Source organism: Triturus cristatus, chromosome 6 (genome assembly GCF_964204655.1).
Source record: "Triturus cristatus chromosome 6, aTriCri1.1, whole genome shotgun sequence".
Lineage (NCBI taxonomy): Eukaryota > Metazoa > Chordata > Amphibia > Caudata > Salamandridae > Triturus > Triturus cristatus.
The window spans coordinates 1,399,216,376-1,399,240,981 of NC_140589.1; the positions used below are offsets into that span (position 1 = coordinate 1,399,216,376).

General features: G+C 49.5%; 1 protein-coding gene across 1 annotated transcript in view; it reads left to right on the top strand.

Annotated features, from left to right (window-relative positions):
* CRNKL1 (crooked neck pre-mRNA splicing factor 1) overlaps positions 1-24,606 on the top strand; it is a 142,765-nt gene that overhangs the window by 73,397 nt on the left and 44,762 nt on the right. The window contains exons 9-10 of the mRNA XM_085612418.1: positions 4,317-4,376; positions 22,248-22,328. Coding sequence (XP_085468544.1) covers positions 4,317-4,376; positions 22,248-22,328 — 141 coding nt within the window. The remainder of the gene's footprint in view (positions 1-4,316; positions 4,377-22,247; positions 22,329-24,606) is intronic.

A 24,606-nucleotide genomic window follows, 5' to 3' on the forward strand; every position in this document is an offset into this window, starting at 1 on the left:
AAACAGTCCAGAATGATCAGGACGCTGCAAATTACATCATCCGCTCTGGACTGGACACTAATGACTGTATCTGCAGAGCAGTTGGCACTAGCATGATGTTTCGGTGGCACGCTTGGATGAGAGCCATGGACGTCTCTGGGGATGCACAAGCCTCTTTAATGGACATTCTATTTGATGGGTCTCGCCTGTTTGGTGTAAAGACCGGTTCTGAATTGGAATGCTTTTAAAGAAAAAGAGCAACAGCACATTCTCTGAGCCTATCATTATCCTTATCAATTTAGCCTTTTTCAAGGCTATGCCAGAAGCTTGGCGTACTGCCCACATCAAGGCCAGCCACCCGCAGCGGACACCCCAGTCCTTTCAAGGTGAAGTGCAGGGATCAATCCAACAATACCCAGTCCATCAAGTGCAGTAAACTTCCCATTCCCCGCCACTCTGCCATCCGCCTCCAAGCCACTTTAGTTGCCCTTAACTGCACACGACCACTGGGAGGTAGGATCAGATTTTTCCTCCAGGCATGGCAAAATATATCATCTAACAGATGGGTCCTCCAAATCATCTAACATGGATGTGCCCGGCTATTCCTTTCTAGCACACTGCACCTCCCACCCATGTCAGAATATCTCAGAGGAGAACTTATCCATCTTGTTCCAAGAAGTGCAGGTTGTTTTGGCCTAAGGTCGAGGGTCCCATGTCCAGGAAATAGGGACTGGCTGTTACTCCTGTTATTTCTTCATGCTGAAAAAGGACACATTACTTAGTCCTGTTTTAAATCTGTGCCCACTGAATTCCTTTTTTCTGGATGGAAAAATTCAAGATGGTCACGCGGTCCTAGGATGTGTCTGCCCTGGATCTAGGCAACTTGGTGTTTGGTTTGGACCTGTAGATCACCTATTTTCATACTTCCATCCTGCAGTCCCATAGATGCCACTTGCAGTTCAAGGTGGGCCAGGAGCATTTTCAATTTGCCATGCTCCTCTTCAGCCTCACCAGTGTCCCTCAAGTGTTCACAAAAGTTGTGGCGGCACATCTTAAGAGGTTTGAGATCTGTTTTTCCCCACCTCGACGACTGAGTGTTGAAGGTGGTATTGACACAGTCAGTCATGAATCACCCCCATATGATGGGAACCTCCTGACATCGTTTGAGTGAACGATCAATGTGCCAAAGTGACCCAACTTCTTCACAGAGATTCCCTTTTATTCGAGCCATCCTGGATCTGATGTAATTTTGGCCTTCTCTCCACCACGACGAGTCCAGAGCATTCAGGCTATGATCCCGATGTTTCGCCTTATGTCCTAGGTCTCGGTGAAAGTGCCTCTGAGGCTTCTGGGCCTTTGGCATCCTGCATTCGGCTCATCGACTATGCCAGGGGGCATATGCGGACTCTGCAGTAGAACCTGATGTCTCAGTGGGCTCAGCACCAGGGGTAGTCTATTGAATTCCATCCAGTTTTTGGTGGAGACTGCCAAAGACCTGCAGTGGTAGCTCAACCATATTTGGACTGGTGGCAGACACCTCTGCCTGCCTCACCCAGGGCTGATGGTGGTGACAAATGCTTAAGTGCTGGGATGGGGAGGTCGTCTGGAAGAGGTAGAGATCAGAAGACTCTGGTCTCCGGTGGAGACCAGGCACCACATCAACCTGTTGTAGTTGTGGGCCATTCGCGTGGCCTGAAGGACTTCCTGATGTCCATCAAAGGGAGGCTGGTTCAGGTGGTCATGGAATGCACCACTGCCACATGGTATTGCAACAGGCATGGTGGGGTGAGGTCCTGTGCCAGGAAGCACTTTGTGTTTTGAGCTGGCTGGAGCGCCAGGCCATTTCCGTGATGGTGAACCACCTGGTGAGATCTTTAAATGCCACGGCAGACAAGCTCAGCCAGCAGCACCTGGCAGGTCACAAATTGCAGTTACACTCTGAGGTGGTATAGGGCATCTTCCAGCAATGGAGAGAACCCTGACTATATATTTTTTTACCACCTTTAAGAGCATGCAGTATCAAAATTGGGCACACTGGAGTTTCTAAGAAGGCTCGCTCTCTGAGAACTCACATGACGTGGAGCACAGGGCACCTGTATACTTTTCCACTACTACCTCTCCTGGTCCGAATTCTGAAAAAGATCAGGAACGACTGGGCCTAGGTTATCCTACTTCTGGCCATGAACATCTGTCCTCCAATCAGGCTTTAGTTTTGGGAGAATCTCCAGGGCAGGGCCATTCACCTGCACAATCTGGACCTGTATGCATGGCGATTAAGCAGCAGTAGTTGCCTGCATTCGATGTTTTATCCCTGGTCCAGCAAGGACTTGGCTTGGGCACTGTTAAAGGTTATTTGTTGGCCCTTTCAGTTTCTTTAGATGTAGCATCCGTCTTCATTGTTCCAATCAGTTGTTGCGATCAGTTTCAAAAAGGTTTGACTCATTTGCTTCCTCTGAGAACCTTTTGTGATGCCGCTGTGGGATCTTAACTTGGTCCTCTCTTTCCTCATGAGCACTCAATTCAAACACATGCACAGCTGTCCACTACCTCTCCTGAATCAGAAGACTGCACTTGGTTGCATGACTTTGGTTTGCCATGTGTTCAAACTCAAAATTCTGTCTATGCAGCCACCTTATACTACCTTTTTCCCCCAAACAAAGTGGTACTACGGACCAAAGCTGCCTGGTTGCCGGAAGTTGCTACTGGTTTTCACGTTGGACAATCCTGCACTCATACAACATTATTTGCCCCACCTCACCCCTCGAAAGTGGAGGAAAAACATCTGCATCGGCTGGGCTGTAAAAGAGCTTTCGATTTTTACATCAGTTGCACCAAAGACAATCAGGTGGACTATCATCCCTTGGTGGGGTAGTCTGGGGCAGAGAAAGGCAATTAAGTGCAGAAAAGAACTTTGTCAGCATGGATAGTCCTCTGCATCAAGATCTGCTATACACTGGCCAGGAAGCAGCCTCAGGGGAGTTTAGGGCCCATTACACAAGCTCCAAGACTGTTAACACTGCACTGGGACGTGGAGTGCCTGTACTTGAGATCTGGTGGGCTGCGACATGGGTGTCAATACACACGTTCAGGAAGCACTGTCAGTCTTGCAAGACATTTTGTTCTGAGGCATGCCATAGACATACCCTACAGGATTTTGTGTGTTGTAAAAAAATTGCATAATTGGAATCTTTCAAAAAAAAGAAAACGATCCCGCAATTTTTACAAAAGCCCCCGTAAAATCTTTTACCTCTCTTTTTATTGACTTGTGCTTGGTCAGTAAAAGGCAGGTGGCAGTAGAAGGGTGTTTTCATTCTCTCTCCTGCTTTGCGGGGTATGCAACAATGCTACAAGCTTCTGGAGGCAGAGCTGAAGCTCAAAATAAACCACTGCTTCCAACCTCTCTGCATTTTAAACCTTTCTTTTCACTCCCCTGTCACAATTCTGCAGCCCGCCGCCTCCCATGCATTTTACTATTCCCTACCATCCCCTTTCACCTACTGTAGCCTTCTACTCCCCCGCACCACATTAACAGCTCCCTTCAGCAGAATGTACTTCATGCTGTGAAGAGACATATCCAAATAGTGCCAGAGAGAGCGCAATTTTTAAATTGAAATCTGCACTCTCTTGCATCAGAAATGCCTCTTTCCAGCTTGGGTTTGCTGCACTGTTCTTGTTTGTTGGTTGTGCCACAATATTTTTGTGACGGGCACATTGTGCACCTATCTCAAATTTTGCTTTTTTGGCCCAATATTATTGTTTTGTGGCCAGTAACTTTAGTAAACCAGTCCACAATGTCCTTACCATCTTGGGAGATACTGCTTTGATATCTATTTTGAAGATGAAGCATCTGCAGTTAGAAGAATCCATCGGAATAGGAAGTTACTTACCTTTGGTAATGCTCTTTCTGGTGGATACTCTAGTTACAAATTCTTCACTGCGCTCCCCCTCTTTGTTCTTGGAATTGTCTCCTTTCCAATATAAAAAGGTCCCAATCTAAGAATCTGCACACTGGTATTGCTCAATATTGGTGGCCTCCGCGTCTGAGGATTTGGACTGACTCAAGAAAGAAACTGACTTCAACTCACAAGGGTGGCTCTGATATGCGACTCCATGGTAAATTCCAGGGCAGAATGAAGTTGGCACGGAGCTGCACAATGTCACCTTATAAAATGAGGTAGCAATGCTGTTTAAGTCTTCCTGATCTTGTACAGCACCTGTGGATATTCTAAAGGTGAGCAATTTGCAGTTATGTGTTGTAGCCACCTGCAAGAGCGTTACATAATTTAACTTGTTCATTTGTGCTGTACATAATTTCTTAAATTCTGTTTGTTCTGTAGGATCCAGAGAGGACACGACAAGTGTACCAAGCCTGTCTAGAACTCATCCCACATAAAAAGGTAATTTTTTCCATTCTCAGTTGATGTTTATGGCAATGTTGTCTTTTGTTGAAACTTGAAATTATATTTATGTTGCCTGTCCAGTATAGAGAGCACATCCTCTAGAGACTCTTAGTAATGGGGACCACAATAGTAAAACCGGCTTAAACACACATTCACTCTCATAAGTCACTGCCAATATTGTTGAATGCCCCAAAAACTATTCTTTAAGAGTTGCTTTTACAGCTGTTAGAGAGGATTAGGATGAGGGGATGCTGCATTATAGCACCAATGTTTAACCTGCGGGTCAGAGGTACGCACGCTATCAGGCTGACCTGCTTTGTGGTGGAGGCAGAGCGGATTGTAAATGGGAAGAAAAGCCCAGGGACTGCCAGTAAAACAAACAGTGGATGTGTGACTTGTAAACCTCACAGCATGCTCCAAGGGTAAGGGCGGGCAATGTTCAGTCGTGAAGCTGGTGTAACCGTTAAAAACACCATACCATGGCTGTGCCCAGGCTCGACATCAGAAGCCCCTCTCCCAACCTTAGTGTACAGGCAGCCTACCTCAAACTGGGGTGATGTTACTCCGATTTTAAAGCACATGGTCCCGTTGCCAACTCCCTATGGGGCTGTTTGGTATCATGGCAGTTATATTAGCACAGCAGGATATTATGTCTCAGAAAAAAACTAATCTGAAAGAAACACGTTAGTTAGATTCCTCACCTTAGAATATCCCCAGGCTTCAGACTGGATCCGCAAAGATTTTTTGTAGAAGTACCCCTTGCACGTCGCTAGGCGTCGTCTGCGGCTCCGCGTCCGTCGTTGTCGTCGTGCGCCGGAATGATGTCGTCGGAGTACTTAGATGCCGCCCTCGCGCGCTGACGTCAGTTCTTCTTTTTTCCGCGCCAGACAGCACCGATCAGGGAAGAGCTTACCCCTTAGTCAATTTTTGACTAAACTTTTTTGACTCTTTTTGGTCTTCTGTCGACCCGACTCTGGTGCCGGTAGGATTCCCGGGTTTAAAGCCTGTGACTCCTGTCATCGACTGATGTCGGTGACGAACCACCATCGCCGGTGCCTTTACTGCCTGGGGGCCGACCGCGACGCGGAGTCGTGCCCCGATTGTCAGGCCTTGACCTCGAAGGCGGGAGCGGTCCCGTAAGCTTCTCTAGCTTCGGCACTCGGCTCCGCGCCGCTCACGGTCCCGGTCGAGGTCCAAGGACCGGCCACGGAGTAACAGTCATCGTCATCGCTCGTCGGGCTCGAAGTCTTCGGGTAAGTCGAAGCGATCTAAGTAGTCCAAGAGGCGACACCGCTCTTCGGACTCCCCTCGCCGGTCGCGCGACTCGGCTGAGGGTCACGGTGGTCCTACCCCTGCGGCTCCGCTGGAGCCGCGTCCGTCCCCATACCCGCCGGTCCCTGGAACTGACGCGACTCCGGCGGAGGTCAGTGCCTTCCTCTCGGCCATGAGGGGCCTGGCTCTGCCGTCGACGCCTGCCGGCGCGCCCGCGGGCTCGACTGGGCGACCTCGCGTGCCGGCAGCTCCGGCGCCGTCGACGACTTCGGTCCAGACGCCGCAGGTCCCCGAGGGATGCAGGCCTGGATCTCTGCCGGTGCCGGTCGACCTCACGACGCCTCCTCCGCCGGCGCCGACACCAGTTCCGCCCCCGGCGCCGTCTCCGAACGACGACATTCCCCGGTTTAGTCCGGGCCCGGCGCCGCACCCGATGCCGATGGATGAGCGTTTCATCTACCGCCCGGCTCCGATCATTCCTCCTGTTTATCAGGAATCGGATGACGGGGGCGATTGGGAGGGGTCTGAGGACCCTATGGCCATACAGGGCCAACTTTCACAGGACTGGGCAGACGAACTGGGGGATGCCAGTGGTCTGGACACTTCCCCAGACGCTGGTTTCATCTCTCCTCCGACTGTGGCCTCGGAGGAAGGTGCAGCTTTTTCAGTGGTGCTGCGCAAGGCGGCCGCAGCCCTGGGGCTCGAGCTGCCTGCTGTGGCCGTGAGGACTAACGTCCTCACAGAGGTGCTTCAACCGTCAGCAAGCTCCACTGAGCCTCTGCTGCAGTTCAATGAGGCCCTCATAGACGTTCTGCAGGGCACCTGGTCCAAGCCCTCCACAGTTCCTCCTGTGGATCGGAACGTGGCCCGGCGCCACCGCCCTGCTCCGGGCGACCCCAGTTTCCTGTCCCAACACCCCACCCCCGAGAGTCTGGTTATCCAGACCTCCACTTTCCAATCCTCCTTCCCGTCCGCCCCTCCGGATCGGGAATCCAAGCGGCTAGAACAGTTCGGAAAGAAGCTGTTCTCTTCCCTGAGTTTGGGCCTGCGGTCTTTGAACACCGCTTGCCTCTTGGACCGTTTCTCCCACTCTCTGTGGGATACGGTGGAGGACGTGCTGCCCCTGTGTCCGGAGGAGGCCCGGACACGTCTCTCCCAGGCGCTTGCTGACGGGCGAGATGCAGCACGACATGTCATACGGTGTGGACTAGACACCACGGACTCTCTGGGTAGGTCGATTTCCACCACGGTGGCGCTCCGGCGCCACGCCTGGCTGGGGTCCACGTCTTTTTCGGGGGATGTCCAGAGTTCCCTCATGGATATGCCCTTTGATGGCACTAGCCTTTTTGGTGAGAAGGCGGATAGTGCGCTGGCTCGTTTTAAGGACTCCCGGGCTACGGCCAGATCCTTGGGTCTCTCGGCCCCACGGCTGCAAACTTCCGCTTTTCGCCCCTTACGTGGCCAAGGAAGGGGCGGCGCCTCACGTCCGCCTAGCCACCGGCCGCATACCCAACCTGCACGCGGACGTAGATTCCGCCGTGGCGGTACTGGAGGACAACGTGCCGGTCAGTCCACATCCACCCCGGCAGCATCCGCCTCAAAGCCCTCCTAGTCCGAGCTTTCAGGCCCATTCCACGCCAGTGGGCGGCAGAGTTCGCCATCACCTGCTCCACTGGCGATCCATCACTTCGGACAGGTGGGTCTGCAAATCGTCCGAAGGGGCTACTCCCTCCCCTTCGAGACGACCCCTCCAGCCATGCCACCGCAGTGCCACTGTATATCGGAGGATCACTTGACTCTTCTGCGGGAGGAAGTTACGGCTCTCTTGGCCAAAGAGGCCGTCGAGCGCGTTCCTGGTCCAGAAGTAGGCCGTGGTTGCTATTCCCACTAGTTTCTGGTTCCCAAGAAGGGCAAAGGGGGCCTACGCTCTATCTTGGACCTCAGGAACGTCAACGCCTTCCTCCGGAAGGAACGGTTCAAGATGCTAGCTTTAGCTTATGTTCTGGCTGCCCTCGACCCTGGAGACTGGATGGTAGCGTTGGACTTGCAGGACGCCTATTTTCACATCCCCGTCCTGCCGGCCCACCGGCGTTAACTGCGGTTCACGGTGGGTCAGGAGCACTTTCAGTTCATCGTGCTCCCCTTCGGCCTCACCAGTGCCCCTCGGGTGTTCACGAAAGTGATGGCGGTGGTCGCAGCTCATCTGCGCAGATCGGGGGTTCCAGTCTTCCCCTATCTCGACGACTGGCTGTTGAAGGTGGGCTCGCCCCAGCAAGTCGCCTCCCACCTCCAGACTGCGGCCGACCTCCTGCATTTTCTGGGGTTCTCCATCAACGTGCCGAAGTCACACCTAAGACCCTCCCAGAAGCTCCTCTTCATCGGAGCGGTTCTCGATTCGGATAAGCCCGGAACAGCGGGTCCGGGATATTCAGGCTCCGATTCCCATCTTTCGGCCTCTATCCTGGGTTTCGGTCAGGTTGATGCTGCGGCTTCTGGGGCTGATGGCCTCCTGCATCCTGTTGGTGCATTACGCCAGGTGGCGAATGCGGGCTCTGCAGTGGGACCTGAAGTTTCAGTGGGCCCAGCATCGAGGCAACCTGTCCGACCATTTCTTGATCTCGGAGGGCACTGCGAAACAGTTGCAGTTGTGGCTCACGGACCGCGATTGGGTCAGGGGCAGATGCCTCTCCCTACCCCAACCGGAGCACGTAGTAGTGACGGACGCGTCCCTCCTGGGATGGGGGGGCCATATGGGAGAGGCGGAGATCAGAGGCCTCTGGTCTCCGGCGGAGTCTCAACTCCATATCAACTTGAGAGCGATCCAGCTTGCACTGAAAGCCTTCCTTCCCTCTGTCCGGGGAAGTGTCGTGCAGGTGTTCACGGACAACACCACCGCCATGTGGTATTGCAACAAACAGGGCGGGGTGGGGTCGTGGACCCTTTGTCAGGAGGCTCTGCGCCTCTGGACATGGCTGGAACACCAGGGCATCATCCTGGTGGTTCAACATCTGGTGGGCTCTCTGAACGCCAGAGCAGACGAACTCAGCCGCCGGGGCATGATGGATCACGAATGGCGTCTGAACTCTGACATGGTGCAAGGTCTCTTTCTGCAGTGGGGAGAGCCTTGGTTAGATTTATTCGCCACCGAAGAGAACGCGCAATGTCAGCAGTTCTGCGCGTTGGAATTTCCAAGGCGGCACTCGCTCGGAGACGCTTTTCGTCGCGAGTGGAGTTGCGGTCTGTTGTACGCCTTTCCGCCTATACCACTTCTGGCCAGAGTGCTGAAGAAGATCAGGCGCGACCGGGCCCAAGTCATCTTAGTGGCCCCGGATTGGGCACGAAGGTACTGGTATCCCGAGCTACTCAGTATGTCAATCGATCCTCCGATACGACTGCCTCTTCAGGCGGACCTTCTGTCGCAGCAGCAGGGGACGGTCCTCCACCCGAACCTGTCCAGTCTCCACCTCCATGCGTGGAGATTGAGCGGCGACAGTTGATGCCATTTGACTTGCCTTCTGAAGTCTGTGATGTGATTCTGGCAGCCAGGCGTCCCTCCACAAAATCGGTATACGCCTGCAGGTGGAACAAATTTGTGGCATGGTGCACAGCAAAGGCTGTGGATCCCCTTTCCGCCCCTCTTTCTGAGGTTCTACTCTTTCTTCTTTCTTTCTTTGGCCCAGCAGGGCTCTGCTCTGGGCACCTTGAAAGGTCATCTTTCTGCAATCTCTGCTTTCTTACGGCTTCCTGATCAGCCTTCTCTTTTCAAGTCCCCTGTTGTTTCGCGTTTTCTTAAAGGCATTACTCACGTTTCCTCCTGTCCCCTTCGTAATGCCTCAGTGGGATTTGAATCTTGTCATGACCTTTCTGATGTGCGCTCCCTTTGAGCCCCTTCACAATTGTCCACTTCGTCTTCTGACTCTTAAGACTGCTTTCCTGGTTGCTATCACCTCGGCTAGACGGGTGAGTGAGCTCCAGGCTCTGTCATCTAAGCCTCCCTTTCTTTCTGTTCATCCGGACAAGGTTGTCCCCCGGACTCGTCCTTCTTTTCTTCCGAAAGTGGTGACCCCCTTTCACATCGGGCAATCGGTCACTTTGCCCACCTTCTTTCCGCCTCCGCATCCTTCGAAAGAGGAAGAGAGGCTCCACCGTCTGGACCCAAAACGTGCGCTGTCCTTTTATTTGGACCGCACCACTTTGCCCACCTTCTTTCCGCCTCCGCATCCTTCGAAAGAGGAAGAGAGGCTCCACCGTCTGGACCCAAAACGTGCGCTGTCCTTTTATTTGGACCGCACCAGACAGTTCTGGGTGGACGACCAACTTTTTGTTGGATACGTAGGTGCTAAGAAGGGGAGAGCCGTACACAAACGGACCATCTCACTGTGGGTCGTCTTGTGTATAAAAGTTTGTTACTCCTTGGCGAAAAAGGACCCTCCTGTTGGGCTGAGAGCCCATTCCACCCGGGCCACGGCGGCGACTACTGCCCTGGTACGGGGAGTTCCCTTGCAGGACATCTGTCAGGCGGCGACGTGGGCCTCACTGCACACGTTCGCCAAGCACTATTGCCTGGACAGCCAAGTCCGGAGAGATGGCTTCTTTGGCCGTTCTGTTCTCCAGGACTTTCTGGTGTGATCTTGGTTCGCAGACCCTCCACCGGGGTTGGTATTGCTGGGGTATCTATTCTAAGGTGAAGAATCTAACTTAACGTGTTTCTTTCAGATGAACAAGTTACTTACCTTTGGTAACTATGTATCTATAAGAAACATTAGTTAGTTAGATTCCTCACCGACCCACCCATCATCCCCGCTCTGCGAACTGACATCTAGGGTTAAGGTCATCCTGTTGAGGGCCCTAGACTTTTTGGCACCAGTGTCGGTCTCTTGCATGGCTCTGCGTTCCTGGTGTGGAAAGCTATGTACAAGAACTGACGTCAGCGCGCAAGGGCGGCGTCTAAGTACTCCGACGTCATTCCGGCGCACGACGCCAATGACGGACGCAGAGCCGCAGACGACGCCTAGCGACGTGCAAGGGGTATTGCTACAAAAAATCTTTCCGGATCCAGCCTGACGCCTGGGGATATTCTAAGGTGAGGAATCTAACTAACTAATGTTTCTTACAGATACATCGTTACCGAAGGTAAGTAACTTGTTCATCTAGATCGCACGCACACCTTACATCAAGTTACATTGACTCTTAAATCAAATGTTTTGAACTGGAAAACAAGATTTGAGTCTCCACATCGACTCAGCATTCTATGATTCAGGGAAAATAACTTAATCTCTCTGTGCCTGAAAATGAGTATGTCCATCTATGACGCAACAGGTGCTCATGTAAAGCTCTCTGATACATTCAGGTCGAGTTCACACTGTATAAAACTGCAAAAAAACATCAACAAAAAAGGCAACACCAGCTTGTAATTTCGCTGCTTTGCAGGAAATGAAGCCCAGGTGGGAGGAGAATAAGGAGCTTGTAAAAGTGTAGAGCGCTCAAACTCAAAGAAAAAAAGAAGATCTTAAAACGGGAGCAGCAGATGGACACAAGTACTTGGTGCATGCTGGTCTGGAGGGTTAAACACAAGCAGAGGCATGACTCATGCATGCCATGGACAAATGGGGTCAAAAGATATGGTAGCGATAATGGAGAGAGCAAATGGTAAGCCTACGGGCGGGCTGAAGCCCACAGATTGAACACAATGCGCCTCTTTGAGACCTAATAAAAGAGCAAGAAAATAAAGGACCTGTTAGAAAAAAGCAAATGGACCTTTCTGAACCTGAGTGAAACTACTCAGAGCTCGAAAGAGAACTTTTAGAGCCTGATTCACAAAGAGCCTCTTCCCTTGTGGCGGAGTCCCAGCAGTCCGGGGTGGAGGTGGGGGGGGGGGGGGGGAAGAGTCTCTGGACTCTGGGCAGAGTCTCCGCAATGACCCTTAGTCATTAAGATGGCATGTACTAAATAAATGTATCTGCACCAGTGTCTAAAAAAAGTATAATTTGAAGTTAAAAAAGTATTTTAGCAATCATACAATGCTTAGCAAATGTATTGTGTCAATAAATTAATTACAAGGCTGGTGATAATCGGAAATAAATTATATATTTTTTTATCTTGTTCGAACAAATAATAGCAGCATCAATATAAATTGAAGCATAAGTGCTCTAAGTGCAAGGTGATCAAACAGTTCTCGTTAAACTCTTGTGGATGGCGCAAAGTGATGAACAAACAAAAGGTTAAAAACGACAAAAATAAGTAGTGAGTAAACATCGTGCATGGATGAAAGTATAAATCAATAGTAGATGAGTATTCCATTACACAGCACGTATTTCATAAGCATCTTTTTCGGCCAGATCTTGTCAACAGCGTTTCAACCTTCCATGGTTCAACAAGTCCTCATCGGGACAAAACAATAAGTGAGCATGAAAAAGAAGAATGCTGCTTAGAAAAAAAAAGGTGTTAAAGGGGGTTTAATGAAAAATAATTTCTATGTAACCTAATTGAAATAGGAACATAGGCTATATCAATAATGCCTGTGATGAATTCCAGTGTAATCTGTAAGGACAGTTTGGCGAAAATAAACAAAAAGAACGTTTTTGGTGAGTGGGTATGAAAGAGCGCACAGGAGACACACCTAAGTGAGATATGTAGGGAAAGTAAGAGATGAATCTGGAGAATGCCTGCTCCTGTAAAAACAAGGCAAGGAGATAAGCACTTGATTTGTGAAACGCGAGGGAACAAAAAACAAGGGCAGCCTAAAAAATACTCGCAGTTAGTGGTGGAGGCGATTTGTTTTTGTCCATAGGAAGGGAAGCGCAAGAAGCAGCGCTATAAAGACTCTGTGAAATGCAGAATGCCTAGCCAGTAGAAAATGAGGAAATAGTTATTTAAGATCATTAGAGTATGTTGACAAACATGAAGAGGGAATGGGTACGTCATACCTGTAGGAGGTGAACCCTATGGCAGGGAAGCGGTGCCACTGTTTGAAGCACGGATAAATCAATTTCTCTGGGTGTGTGCTGAAGCAACATATAAACGGGGCTGATGTGACTGCATTCAGCGTAAGGTGCCTCAAACATCTAGAATGCGCACCAGTGAAGCCAAGTAATAATCAGAGGAGTATTGAAAGGGCATGTATCTGCTGTGCATAGGCTGCATATGAAGGGGGCTGACAAGATGGTGTTCTGTGTCTAGCGCGTAAAGAATGTGTTCTAAGTAAAGACATTTTTAATGGCACTAAGAAGCTATTGAATATTGAACTGGTCATCAAACTTTACGGTGATTATAATTCTCCAATGCAAAAACAGCAGGTAAGCTAGATGAACATATTTCTTTGCACAGTATGCTTTTATTATGACTTACATTCCTGGTTCAAAGAGTGTGTTGGCAGACCTGCTATCCTATCATTATTCTGAGTCATCATTTGCTTATGATCAGTCTGTAATTCCTTCTCATTGAGTTGTTGGAATAATGCCGACCATCTCAGACAAGGTCAAGATGGCACAAAAACAGATGGATATTAAGGAGTTATAAGATCTTTTACCTAAAGTTTCCTCTAAATAGATTCATTGAACTATATTTAAGCCAACAGGCTATTTTGGTTCACCAAAGGACTTCCAGTTGGATATTATGAAAATAGGTCATGATTCAGCTGTTTCTGATCATAGAGAAATTAAGACATTTCTGTATTTGGTTTTGCAGTCTTTCTGGTGGCTATCTGTTCAGTCCGATGTACAGAAATATCTTCTTGCTTGTCCGATTTTGTGTCCAGCATTAAGCCTTTCAAATATTTGCTGCCCTTACCACCAGCTTAGAATTACTACATATTTCATAACAGATCTTCCACCATCTAACGAGATGCTGGGGCAGATGGTTATGAGATATCGTCTCTGAGATGGTTCGTTTTTGTCCCATCTAAATTGCCAACATCCGAATAAATAGCCCAGTAATTTTTGACTGATCTTTTTCATCATTAGGGGCTACCCTGTCCTATAATTATGATTGAGGCACCCAATAGCTTTCACATTATTATTAAGTGTTGTGTAAAGCATTTGGAGTTGAACAAGGTTTATCTTGTGGTTTTCCCAATCTAATGGGCAAACAGCAAAGTAATCAAAGTTTGGAGCAATATTTGTGAGGTACTGCAATGCTGCTCAAACCAAATGAGCTTTCATTAACCATTTGCCACGGTTTCTTAAAACAATGCAACTTGTAGTGCCGTCATAGTCTCACCTTTCATATGTATGCAATGTTTTCATCCAAATGTTTTGTTCCATCCTCTCTTAGTGAACCTTTGGTCCCAGCAGCTATTGATTATTTGAATCAGTTACAGAAGCATATGCAATTTGTTGAAGCCATAAGTTCCAGATGCTTATCATTGTCTTCCTTCAGAACCTCATCTAGTTATGGTACAAGGACACCTTGAATATCGGGTTCAAGAAATTTGTTACTTGCAAACGGTTTGATGCTCACTTCAATTTCCGATCCATTAGAAGGATTATCCTCCTACTGAAGATGCTGATTAAGGGCATGATCCTTTACTAGTTCACTGTTTCTTTCACTGCCACTCAGATAAACCCAGTGGTTCAGGAAGGGTACGCAGTGTTACATCTGTGCTGAGATCTTTTATAAGAACAGTGCTTACTTCCTGGATTTTTCAGGCATCCATACTCTTGTGGTTACCCGGATGGGTTCCCATGAATTGTACAAAGCAGGCAGTGTGGCATAAGGGCTTCAGAAGTCAGTGGCAGGAGGGATATAAAACCTGGGTTTCTTCTTTTATTTAGCAAACACCACAAGTTTCTAGAAAAATTCATCATCAAACTTAAAAGCAGCCCTTCCCAAGATAGGAGGGTTTCTGAGATTCTCAGTTCACAATGTTGTAGGGCGTTTTTCTGTGATGTCCGTTCCTGTTGCAGTTACAAGAGGAAGATGTGTAGCAACATATTTGTGGTCTGATTTTTTTTTTTTTTTTGTCATGATCCTTGAATATGGTTTCTATTTTTGCCCCTGAATTTTGCTTCTAGCAGTTTAGATTCTTTCTGCCATCTATTCCTGGATTTGTCTTGTTCTGTTCTCTTCCCTGATCAGGTTTGGTGCCTTGCTGATTAGCTCAGTGTTATATTCTTCTTCAATCAAAAGCTACAAGATTGCCAACAAAGATTTTTTTACCCTTGGTTGTTTTTATCCTCTTAACTGGAACCATCCTAAGGAGCAATTTGACATCTTTCATGTCTGTTATTATTTGTATGGTGTGTGTGGTTACCGGATGGAGTGCCCTTTCTTAGGGTAATCAAAAAGGGGACACAGCAGACCACCTGGGTGCCCAGTCCTAGACAGAGCCAATTAAAGAATCAAAAACCAGCAATGTCTCGCTCTGATCTTTCGAAGCACCTACTGTTAAGACTGCCTAGATCTATGAATCTTTATCTCTACTTTGCTTATAGGGCATCGGGCTTTTGTCTCTGGTTGCCTTTTCCAAAAAAGTCAGTCATTCTCCTTTCGTTGGGCAGTCTTTTCTCTCGTTTTGTATTCTGCCCCGTTCTTCTTTGGTTCCTTCTGATTTATGTTCCTCATTTTCATTTTCCCATCCACTCTTACTTTATTTTTATTCTTGCAAAATCACTTTTATTTGGTCCCTGCTATTCCTGCTTCGTTTACTTCATTTTGCTTTTCCTTTGTTTAACCTTAAAGTCAAATGTTTCTAAATATGTTTGTTTTATGTGCATGAATGCAAAGACTGAATGATAAAAAAAGAATCCAGAGTCTAATATAATTCACTAGATAGCACCTTACTTGGCTCCATAGCTCGAGCCGTAACAGCATGACACCATATTTTTATTTCTGCTGTCTTGGGCTTGTTAACCGGACGGTATAATGCTTTAAGACCCTCCTCCACCCCAAACCCCCCCCCATTTTGGTATATCACTAGCAGATCAGTTAACAATATGGAAACATTCTGTAGTGACACTTCCCCACCTATCTGGAATGGACCGTTGTCTCCCTTCTGATGTTCAAAACATTGTTCAAGTGTTAGTTCCCCACTAACAACTCATGATCGGAGGTTGTAGGATATGAAATATTTTATCACCAGCTCAACTGACTACAACCACCTTGTGGAATACGGGTACTTTACCGTGACTAGAAAATCATGCGAAAATTGAACAATCAAAATGAAAGCAATGTATTACACTGAGTGTATATATTATATTATGTGACAACATGTAGGGATTTGAGGCAACGTATTGTTGATTACTAAACAATTTGCCTGTGTAGTGTGTAAATTGTTAAATAATTTGTGTGTCGCCCTTTTAATTGTGGAGGTAATTTTGGAGGGAATTTTCCCTTTAAATGGCTTGTCTACACACTCAAACTCTATGACCCCGTTGAAAGCTCCAGCCAAAACGCATAGGTCTCTTTGTTGCACTGTCGGTGGCTATGAAAATTTATTAAAAGCATACTTACAATCCGCTAGCGGCTGGCTGTGCTGCTTTCTTCTATGCCCTCGGATCGATATAAACCCAAAGTGCTCTATTTGTGGTCAAGCAGCCTTAGGCCTAACATAGAGGAGTGTAAGACATTTGTTATACACACAGTGATTAATAAATGGCACAAAAAGGAGATTCACACCAATTTTAGAAAATTAAGCTTCTTTTACAATTTATTTTAAGACCCAGATGTACGTTAAAAGGTAACTACGTTTTGCAATAAAAATACTTTTCACTTTAAAAAGTGGACTCCTAGTGCACTTTTTCAGTTCAGCAATGTTAATCTATGGGAGGAAAACAAGAAAGCAGTTTTGAAGGTAAGTACACGACTTACCAATCAAGTCTTCGGGGTCTGTGGTCAACATCAGGCACAGTTCAAATTAGTACCAAGACTGCACCACCAGCGGCACAGGGGTGGCAGGATGCAGAAGTCAAATTCAGGTCAGGCGCCCAATGGTATCCAAAGGAGACTGGGGATGATCGAAGTTGCCCTGCTCTCAGGTAAGTAAAGCAGTGTTAGGGGTCAATGCCCAAGTAAGTTCTGATGCTAGGGGATGAAGAGACACTGTTGGGCAAGCTCCCCAAGGCCCAGCAGCTTCGGAGGCAGGATGTCTTTTGGCGCCGGGAAAGTCTTACCTGAGAATGTCAGGGCGATTCTTTGGATTGAGGCTGCATGTGTCGATGTAGAGTTCGGCAGGGGTCATCCCACGGTGAACTCTTACTCACAATCGCTGGGGAACCTTCACAAAACCGATGGTCCACTTGGACTCGGGCCGTGGGCGTCGGGTGCCGAGGTGGGTCCGGTAGCGGTTGTGCGGTTCCTCAGGGCAGACATCTTCGGTTTTAAAGTTGGTTTCTTCTTGGACAGGTCCACTGTCCACAAAAGTTCTTGATCTTTATTGAAGACAGACAGTCCTCTCAGGGATTTGGAGGTCGCTGGGCCTGCAGGACGAGTCGACGGTTTGTAGCAAGGGCAAAAGGCAGCAGACAGGCCGGTAAGCTGGGGCCAAGTCAGTCACTGGTCCTTCTTTCTTGCTGGTGCAGCTCTTCGGTGTCCGTGCTTTGTAGGTCGTCAAGCATCTAACTTCAGGGTCTGGGGGTGCCACCTAAATATTAGGTTTAGGGGCGTTACAGGGGATTGATTGCTAGGGACCAATAGTTCCCTTCCCTGGGTTGTGTACACCCTCTGTTATGCCACCGTCCTGTGAAAGGGGGGCATAGTCGAAGCCCTGATTGGATATGTCCCACCATCGTCAAGATGGTAGGCACTGAAAAATGTGCTTCACTTCGCCTCCACCACCTGAGCGGTGAAGTTGCCAAAGGGAGGCACACCACCTATTTTCACTTAGTTTTCTCATCGGTTCTCCTGCCAAAAGTGGAGGTTTGAACCAGGAGCTACCTTGACCTTGCCAGGTAGGGTCCCCCTCCACCATCCCCCCCCCCCCCCCCGCTGAATCTCCAACTGCGCTCACCGAGTACCTCGTGCCCTTCGCTCCTCTGTGCCCCGCTGCCCAGTTGCCTTCTGTGTCCCCTCTCTTGTGTGCCCCCGTGTCCCGCTGCCCAGTTTGCTTTTCTTGTCCCTTCTTGTGTGCTCCCGTGCCCAGTTTGCTTTTCTGTGTGCCCCCGTGCCCCGCTTTCCAGTTTGCTTTTCTGTGTCCCTTCCTGTGTGCCCCCGTGCCCCGCTTTCCAGTTTGCTTTTCTGTGTCCCTTCCTGTGTCCCCCCTGTGCCCCGCTGCCCAGTTTGCTTTCTGTGTCCCTTTTTGTGTGCCCCCATGCCCCGCTGCCCAGTGTACCCCCTGTTGTGCCCTCTCGCCCCCCTCGCAGCTCCTGTTCCCGCAGCTGCTTCCCCCTGGGCTCCCGTGCCCATTTGCTGCCCCCTGCCACCCAGCTGCTCCTCCCTCCCACCTCCCCATAAAATGGTAGCCGCTGGCGTGCCGAAGGCGTGCCAAAGGCAAGCCCGTCTGCTCCCATCCGCGCCTGGACCGCGCCCAGCGTCAGAACCCCTGGCCCCCGCCCCAGCCATGACGACCGACTCCGATACGACGCCAGCACTCATCGCTCTCAGCCCAGGACGGACCCCCACCTGCTACAGGGCCACCCCGAAGCGCACCCACGGTCCCTTCTCCTGCCAGAACTGCAGCTTCTCCTGCATCAAAGACGCAGAGTCACACGCCACGACAGAACACAACCAGCTCCGATGCATCCTAATCAACACCCGCTCCGCACGCAAACACGCCGTAGAGCTCTGGGACCTACTCGAAATCCGCATCACCAGACGTCGCCTTCCTGACCGAGACCTGGATGAATGAAGCCTCCTCTCCAGACATCGCCATTGCCAACCCCGACGGATACAAGATCGCCCGCAGAGACCGCACCAACGGAGTCGGAGGAGGAATCGCCATCGTCCACAAGAAAACCATCAAGGTCTCAACAATTACCGACGACACTCTCAGCACCGCCGAACACATGCACTTCCAGATCCACACGGACCCCAAGACCACCCTAAGAGGCACCCTCATCTACAGACCACCCGGACCCCGGCCACAATTCTGCGACGCCATCGCCAACTTCATCAGCAAGCACGCACTGACTACATCCTCCTTGGAGACCTGAACTTCCATCTGGAGAACAACAACGACAGCAACTCGTCCACCCTGATAGACAACCTCGCCAACCTTGGACTGGAACAGCTCGTCACGACGCCGACCCACATCGCCGGTCACGCGCTCAACGCCATCTTCTCCTCAAGCCCCCACGTCTCCTTCAGCCACGTCTCCGCACCCACCTGGACCGACCACCACTGCATCCACTTCACCTTCCGGAAACCCGTCGCACATCACCGCACACTGCAGATGCCCCGTCGCTGCTGGGGCAAAGTCACCGAAGTACAACTACAGGCAAACCTCGCACTCAACCCACCGACCAACCCCGACGCTGGTGCACGCACCCTCAGATGATGGTTGGACGACTGCGCCAACACGTTAGCCCCGCTGAAAAAACAAACGCTCAAAGACACCAGCAAGAGAGCCAACTGGTTCACCCCGGAACTCCTAGCATCAAAGCGCACCTACGGGAAATTGGAGAACATATGGCACAGCGAGAAATCGCCAGACAGCCGCGCAGCCCACAAAGACGCCATCCGCAGCCACCACCGCATCATCAGGACCGCCAAGAGGACTTCCTTCAAAGACCGCCTCGACAGCAACGCACACAACAGCAAGGAGCTCTTTAACATCATGAAGGAACTCTCCAACCCCAGCTCCAACGCCAACGACATCCCACCGTCGCAAGTCCTATGCAACTCCGTCGCCACCTTCTTCCACCGCGAGATCGCCGACATCCATGATAGCTTCAACCCCCGTACGACCCTAACAGGCCCCAATACGCCGGAACCCACACACCCCACCGACCACAAACCCCTGACAACCTGGGCCAACGTGAGCATCGAAGACAAAATGAAGACCATGGGCACAATCCACTCCGGCTCGCCATCTGACCCTTTTCCACACCACATCTTCAACAAAGCCGGCAGCTCCATCGCACCCCACCTATGCAGCATCATCAACCTCTCCTTCGAGACCGCGACCTTCCCTGAAAGCTGTAAACACGCCGAGATCAACGCCCTACTAAAGTAACCCAAGGCAGACTCGAGCGAACTCAAAAACTTCCGGCCCATCTCCCTGCTCCCGTTCCCAGCTAAGGTCATCGAGAAGATAGTCCACATCCAGCTCACCCTCTACCTCGAAGACTACAGCATCCTGGACCCCTCCCAGTCAGGATTCCGCAGCAACCACAGCACCGAGACCGCCCTCATCCCCGCCACAGACGACATCAGGATCCTACTGGACAAAGGTGAGACGGCGGCCCTCATCCTTCTGGACCTCTCCGCCGCCTTCGACACCGTCTGCCACCGCACACTACGCACACGACTCCACGACGCAGGGATCCGAGACAAGGCCCTGGACTGGACCTCCTCCTTCCTCTCCGGCAGAACCCAGAGAGTCCGCCTCCCCCCGTTCTGATACGAAGCCTCTGAGATAATCTGCAGCGTCCCGCAGGGATCCTCCCTCAGCCCGACGCTATTCAACGTCTACATGGTGGCCCTCGCACGCATCGCCTGACATCACGACCTCAACATAATTTCCTACGCTGACGACACGCAACTGATCCTCTCCCTCACCAAGGACCCCCTCAACGCCAAATCCAACCTCCACCAGGGAATGAAGGCCGTCGCCGACTGGATGGAGGATAGCCGCCTTAAGTTGAACACAGACAAGACGGAGATCCTCATCCTCGGGCCCAAACCCTCAGCATGGGACGACTCCTGGTGGCCCGCGTCGCTGGGAACACCCGCCGCACCCACCCAACCACGCACGCAACCTGGGAGTCATCCTCGACTCGAAACTCACCATGACCAAACAAGTCAACGCTGTCTCCTCGAGCTGCTTCAACGCCCTCCGAATGCTCCGCAAGATCTTCAGATGGATCCCGACTGACACAAGAAAAATAGTCACCCAGGCCCTAGTCAGCAGCAGACTCGACTTCGGGAACGCCCTACGCCGGAGCCCTGACCAAGCTCATCAATAGACTGCAAAGAATCCAGAATGCCTCTGCACGCCTGATCCTCTAACGTCCCACGCCGCGACCACATCACCCCCCCCACCTGAGGAACCTGCACTGGCTCACTGTCGACAAGAGAATCTACTTCAAGCTTCTGATCCACGCACACAAGGCACTCCACAAGACCGACCCAGCCTATCTCAACAGTCGACTCTCCTTCTAATTACCCAACAGGAAACTCCGCTCTGCAGACCTCTCCCTGGCTACCGTCCCACGCATCCGTAGAACCACAGCCGGAGGCAAATCCTTCTCCCACCGCGCCGCCAAGACCTGGAACATCCTCCCCCTCATCCTACGACAAACCGAAGACCTTCTAACCTTCAGGAGACAACTCAAGACCTGGCTGTTCGACCAGTAGCAACAGCACCCCTCTCCTCCCATCCTCAGCGCCTTGAAACCCGTCGCGGGTATGTAGTGCGCTTTACAAATGATTGATTGATTGATTGATCTGCTGTTAGCAGCAGAGGCTGGGGTCTAATTACAAAGGCGGCAAGCCCTTTGAAGCTTCCCTCTCGCACATTGTGCCTGCCTGGGGGAGGAGGTATGACACCTCTGCCAAGATGGGCTTTGCTTCTGGCCTCAGCAACGGCTGTCACCCAAGGGGTCCAGAAACATGTCTGGTGGTAACAGGCTGCCTAAAGCCAGTCAGAGACCACTCCAGGGTTGGTAGGTTTTCAGTGGGCACCTCTGAGGTTCTCTCTGGGTACATGTTTTAATAAATCCAACACTGGCATCAGTGTGGATTATTATGGGGAGTTGTTTGGAACCAAACACTTCTGGATTCAGTAAAGCCATCATGGTGATGGGGAGCTCGAGTTGTTGAGTTTCCAGCCCAGGTACTCTCTATGCCTTCCCTGGCACTTACAATATTAAGAATAGACTTAAATATTGTAGGAACATATCTGCTCCTGCAGATATGCCTACACCTGAGATATAGTGCACCCTGCCTTAGGGGCTTGTAAGGCCTGCCAGAGGTATGACTTACCTAAAACTTAGGCTGTGCTGCTTGAAATTAGACATAGGCAGTGTGCCATGTCGACTTTGTTGTTTTTCTATGCACCAAGGCATGCAGGCTGCAGAGGCAGTTTCCATGGCCTTGGTAAGGGGTGCTTAGGGGACCCTTTTCAATGCCAGTGCCCTAGGTACCAAGGCTACCATTTACTAGGGACCTAGGGGGAGGTCTGAAGTGGTGCCAATTGAGGTACAGTTTTAGGGAAAGAGGTATGGCACAGTTGACCTTGTTGGCTGCGACCCTGTGCATTTTCAATTGAAAGCACATCTTTTTCCAGGAAAAAAGTGAGGGGCTAACCATGTCAAAAGCGGCACTTTCTCACATCTGGATAGTTAGCATTTTTGTTTCTTGTAGTAAATATTTGTCATTATACTTCTTAATAGATCAACAGTTTGTCAGGTGGTCTGCCAAATGTGATTTTTCGTGGCAAAAAGTTTGAAAAATGTAAATAATTGACTTTTCATCCTTCCCTTTTCACTGTTTGTTTTCCAGTTCACCTTTGCTAAAATGTGGTTACTGTACGGTCAGTTTGAAATACGACAGAAAACTCTTACTCTAGCTCGAAGAGCTTTGGTAAGTATGTCTGTGTATCAAATTTCATAGAAAACCAAAATCATTAGTAAGTGGAAATGTTTATAACAGAGTAGGATGTTTTTTGGAATACATTTTATATTATTCTGTCCTCACTCAGGAACTACTTACCAGGTTCATGCTGTTACTTTCCAAACATCAGAAATTCGAAAGGGAAGTTGAGGCTTGCCAGTTGCGTGATGATTTTGAAACCTAATGGCTCCTGACTTAATGCTGGTTATACTTGCTTCCTAAGGTTTTTAAGAATGTGTCCTATTTCTGTTTCCAAAACAAAACTAAACTGCACCTTATGTATACACTCTTAAGTTTGACATTTCTCAATAGAAAGGCTGTTGGAAAGACTTTCATCAGTCTGTTTGATGTAGAGAGTTAAATCTGACACAGCTCTGCCCCTGATACCGTGATTTGTCTATACCCGACCAACACTTTTATGCCCTCATCTCAGACTGCAAAGGTCTTGTTCATTGCAAATCTAATAAGTCAAGTTAGACAGATACATACTGGTTTTGCTAGAATGGTTTAACGCAACTCTTGCTTGTTGGATGCAAAGGAAATATCAATTAAAAGCTATTTGTTTGGTGGTGCTTTTCGTTTTTAAACTGCAGGTATGAGTTGCTAGCACCCAAGCTAAAAGCAAGTCACTTCAGGAAGATGATGCTTGTTTATTGGATAAAGGAATCTCTGTTAATATTTTGGCTTAGGCAGCCAATAGCACTTACGCGTTCTTGAATATCATACTGCTGACAAAGAACTATAAAGTGGAATACTAAGGTCGGTTCAAGTGTTGCACATGTTCTACTTTCATGATTCCAGTGTAGAGGAAGCTTTCTATATAGTGCAGCAAAATGAGGTACACTGTGTAGAGAGCCCAGGCAACCGTTACTGGCTTGCAGCGGCAAAAATTATAACACTAAATGCTTGTTTCTGTGGTAGTTTGGGCAAGCAGTTTACACTTACCCGAGGGTAGCGCTAAGCATTTGTTGTACTCGCAGAGGCAATAAATGAGCCACATACTCAAAGATTAAATCAGACGAATTTAAAAAATAACTCATATTTTTATATACATTTTGATGCCAAGAACTTCATCAGCAAGTATGTGCTTTTTTATAAATTGAATTCCACAGGTAAGTATAATGTTCACTAAAATGCATCTTTATGCGTAATGCTTTCTTATGGGAGAAAAAGACTTACGGTGTACAGATACTTGCCGTAGGTTTCCGGGGGTCCTCCTCAGGACTTAAGGTGGTAGGGGAGTAAGGTCAAAAGTACTACCAGTAGTTAGGGATTACCTGTCCTGGGGCCTCCGGGTACAGAGGTGCTGGTCAGGTTGGTAGCCTTACGCGCTACACCGAAGGGGAGGGGGGGGGGTGTCCCCTAAAAACTGGCTGCAGAGGGGGACTTGAGGACAAGTCTGGGAGCTCTGAACGGGGTGGGGGGGTGCTTGGTTCTCCCTTCCCAATGGTACTATTCCCCAGTGGATCCCTGCTTGGGGAACGCTGCAGGAGAGTGAGTGCCAAACCGAGATCCACCCACTAGACCCCCGGGATGATTTTTAAGGGATGCTTCTCTCTTTTCTCTCTATTCCACCCAGCCCCAAAAGTCTTTCTGCCCTACCCCCACCGGGGGGGTGGTATATTGGAGCTAGAGCTCCTCCCCTCGGCTCAAAAGTCTTTCTGCTAACACCCCCACCCCCCGCCGTACCCCCGTCTTCCCCCTGGGAGCACAGAGCCGACTAGACAGCACTGATTTTGGTGTTCAAATATTTTATTGTATTTGGATAAAAAGAAATACAGTTGCAAAGCAGTAGCGATACAGAAAAATCCGAAAATGATGTAAACAAGTGAAGAATTAAAAAGTTAAAAAGAATTACATTACAAGCAATGTCTGGATTTGGGATGAAAGAGATAGAAAGTTATCATTTAACAAGCATTGGCATAGCCAATAGGTCTCGCCTTTGGGACCTTATAAGTGTTTAGCTATGCAACAGTTGCATAACTAAATACTTATAAGGTCCCAAAAGCGAGACCTATTGGTTATGCAAAGCGGCCGTGCGGCAGTGAAAGTGAAAGTAATCGCGGTAAAGCGCGGCGCGTGTGCCCGCGCACATGCACTGTAGCTCTAGGCTGGCCTGGTAGCACTTTTTGGAGCCCTCTCAATAAGTCTCGCCAGACCAGCGCATGCGCTGGGTCAGGCGAGACCTAAAAAAGGATCAGATACGTATCATGACGGATAATAGGTATTAGCAGAGATTTTTTAATAG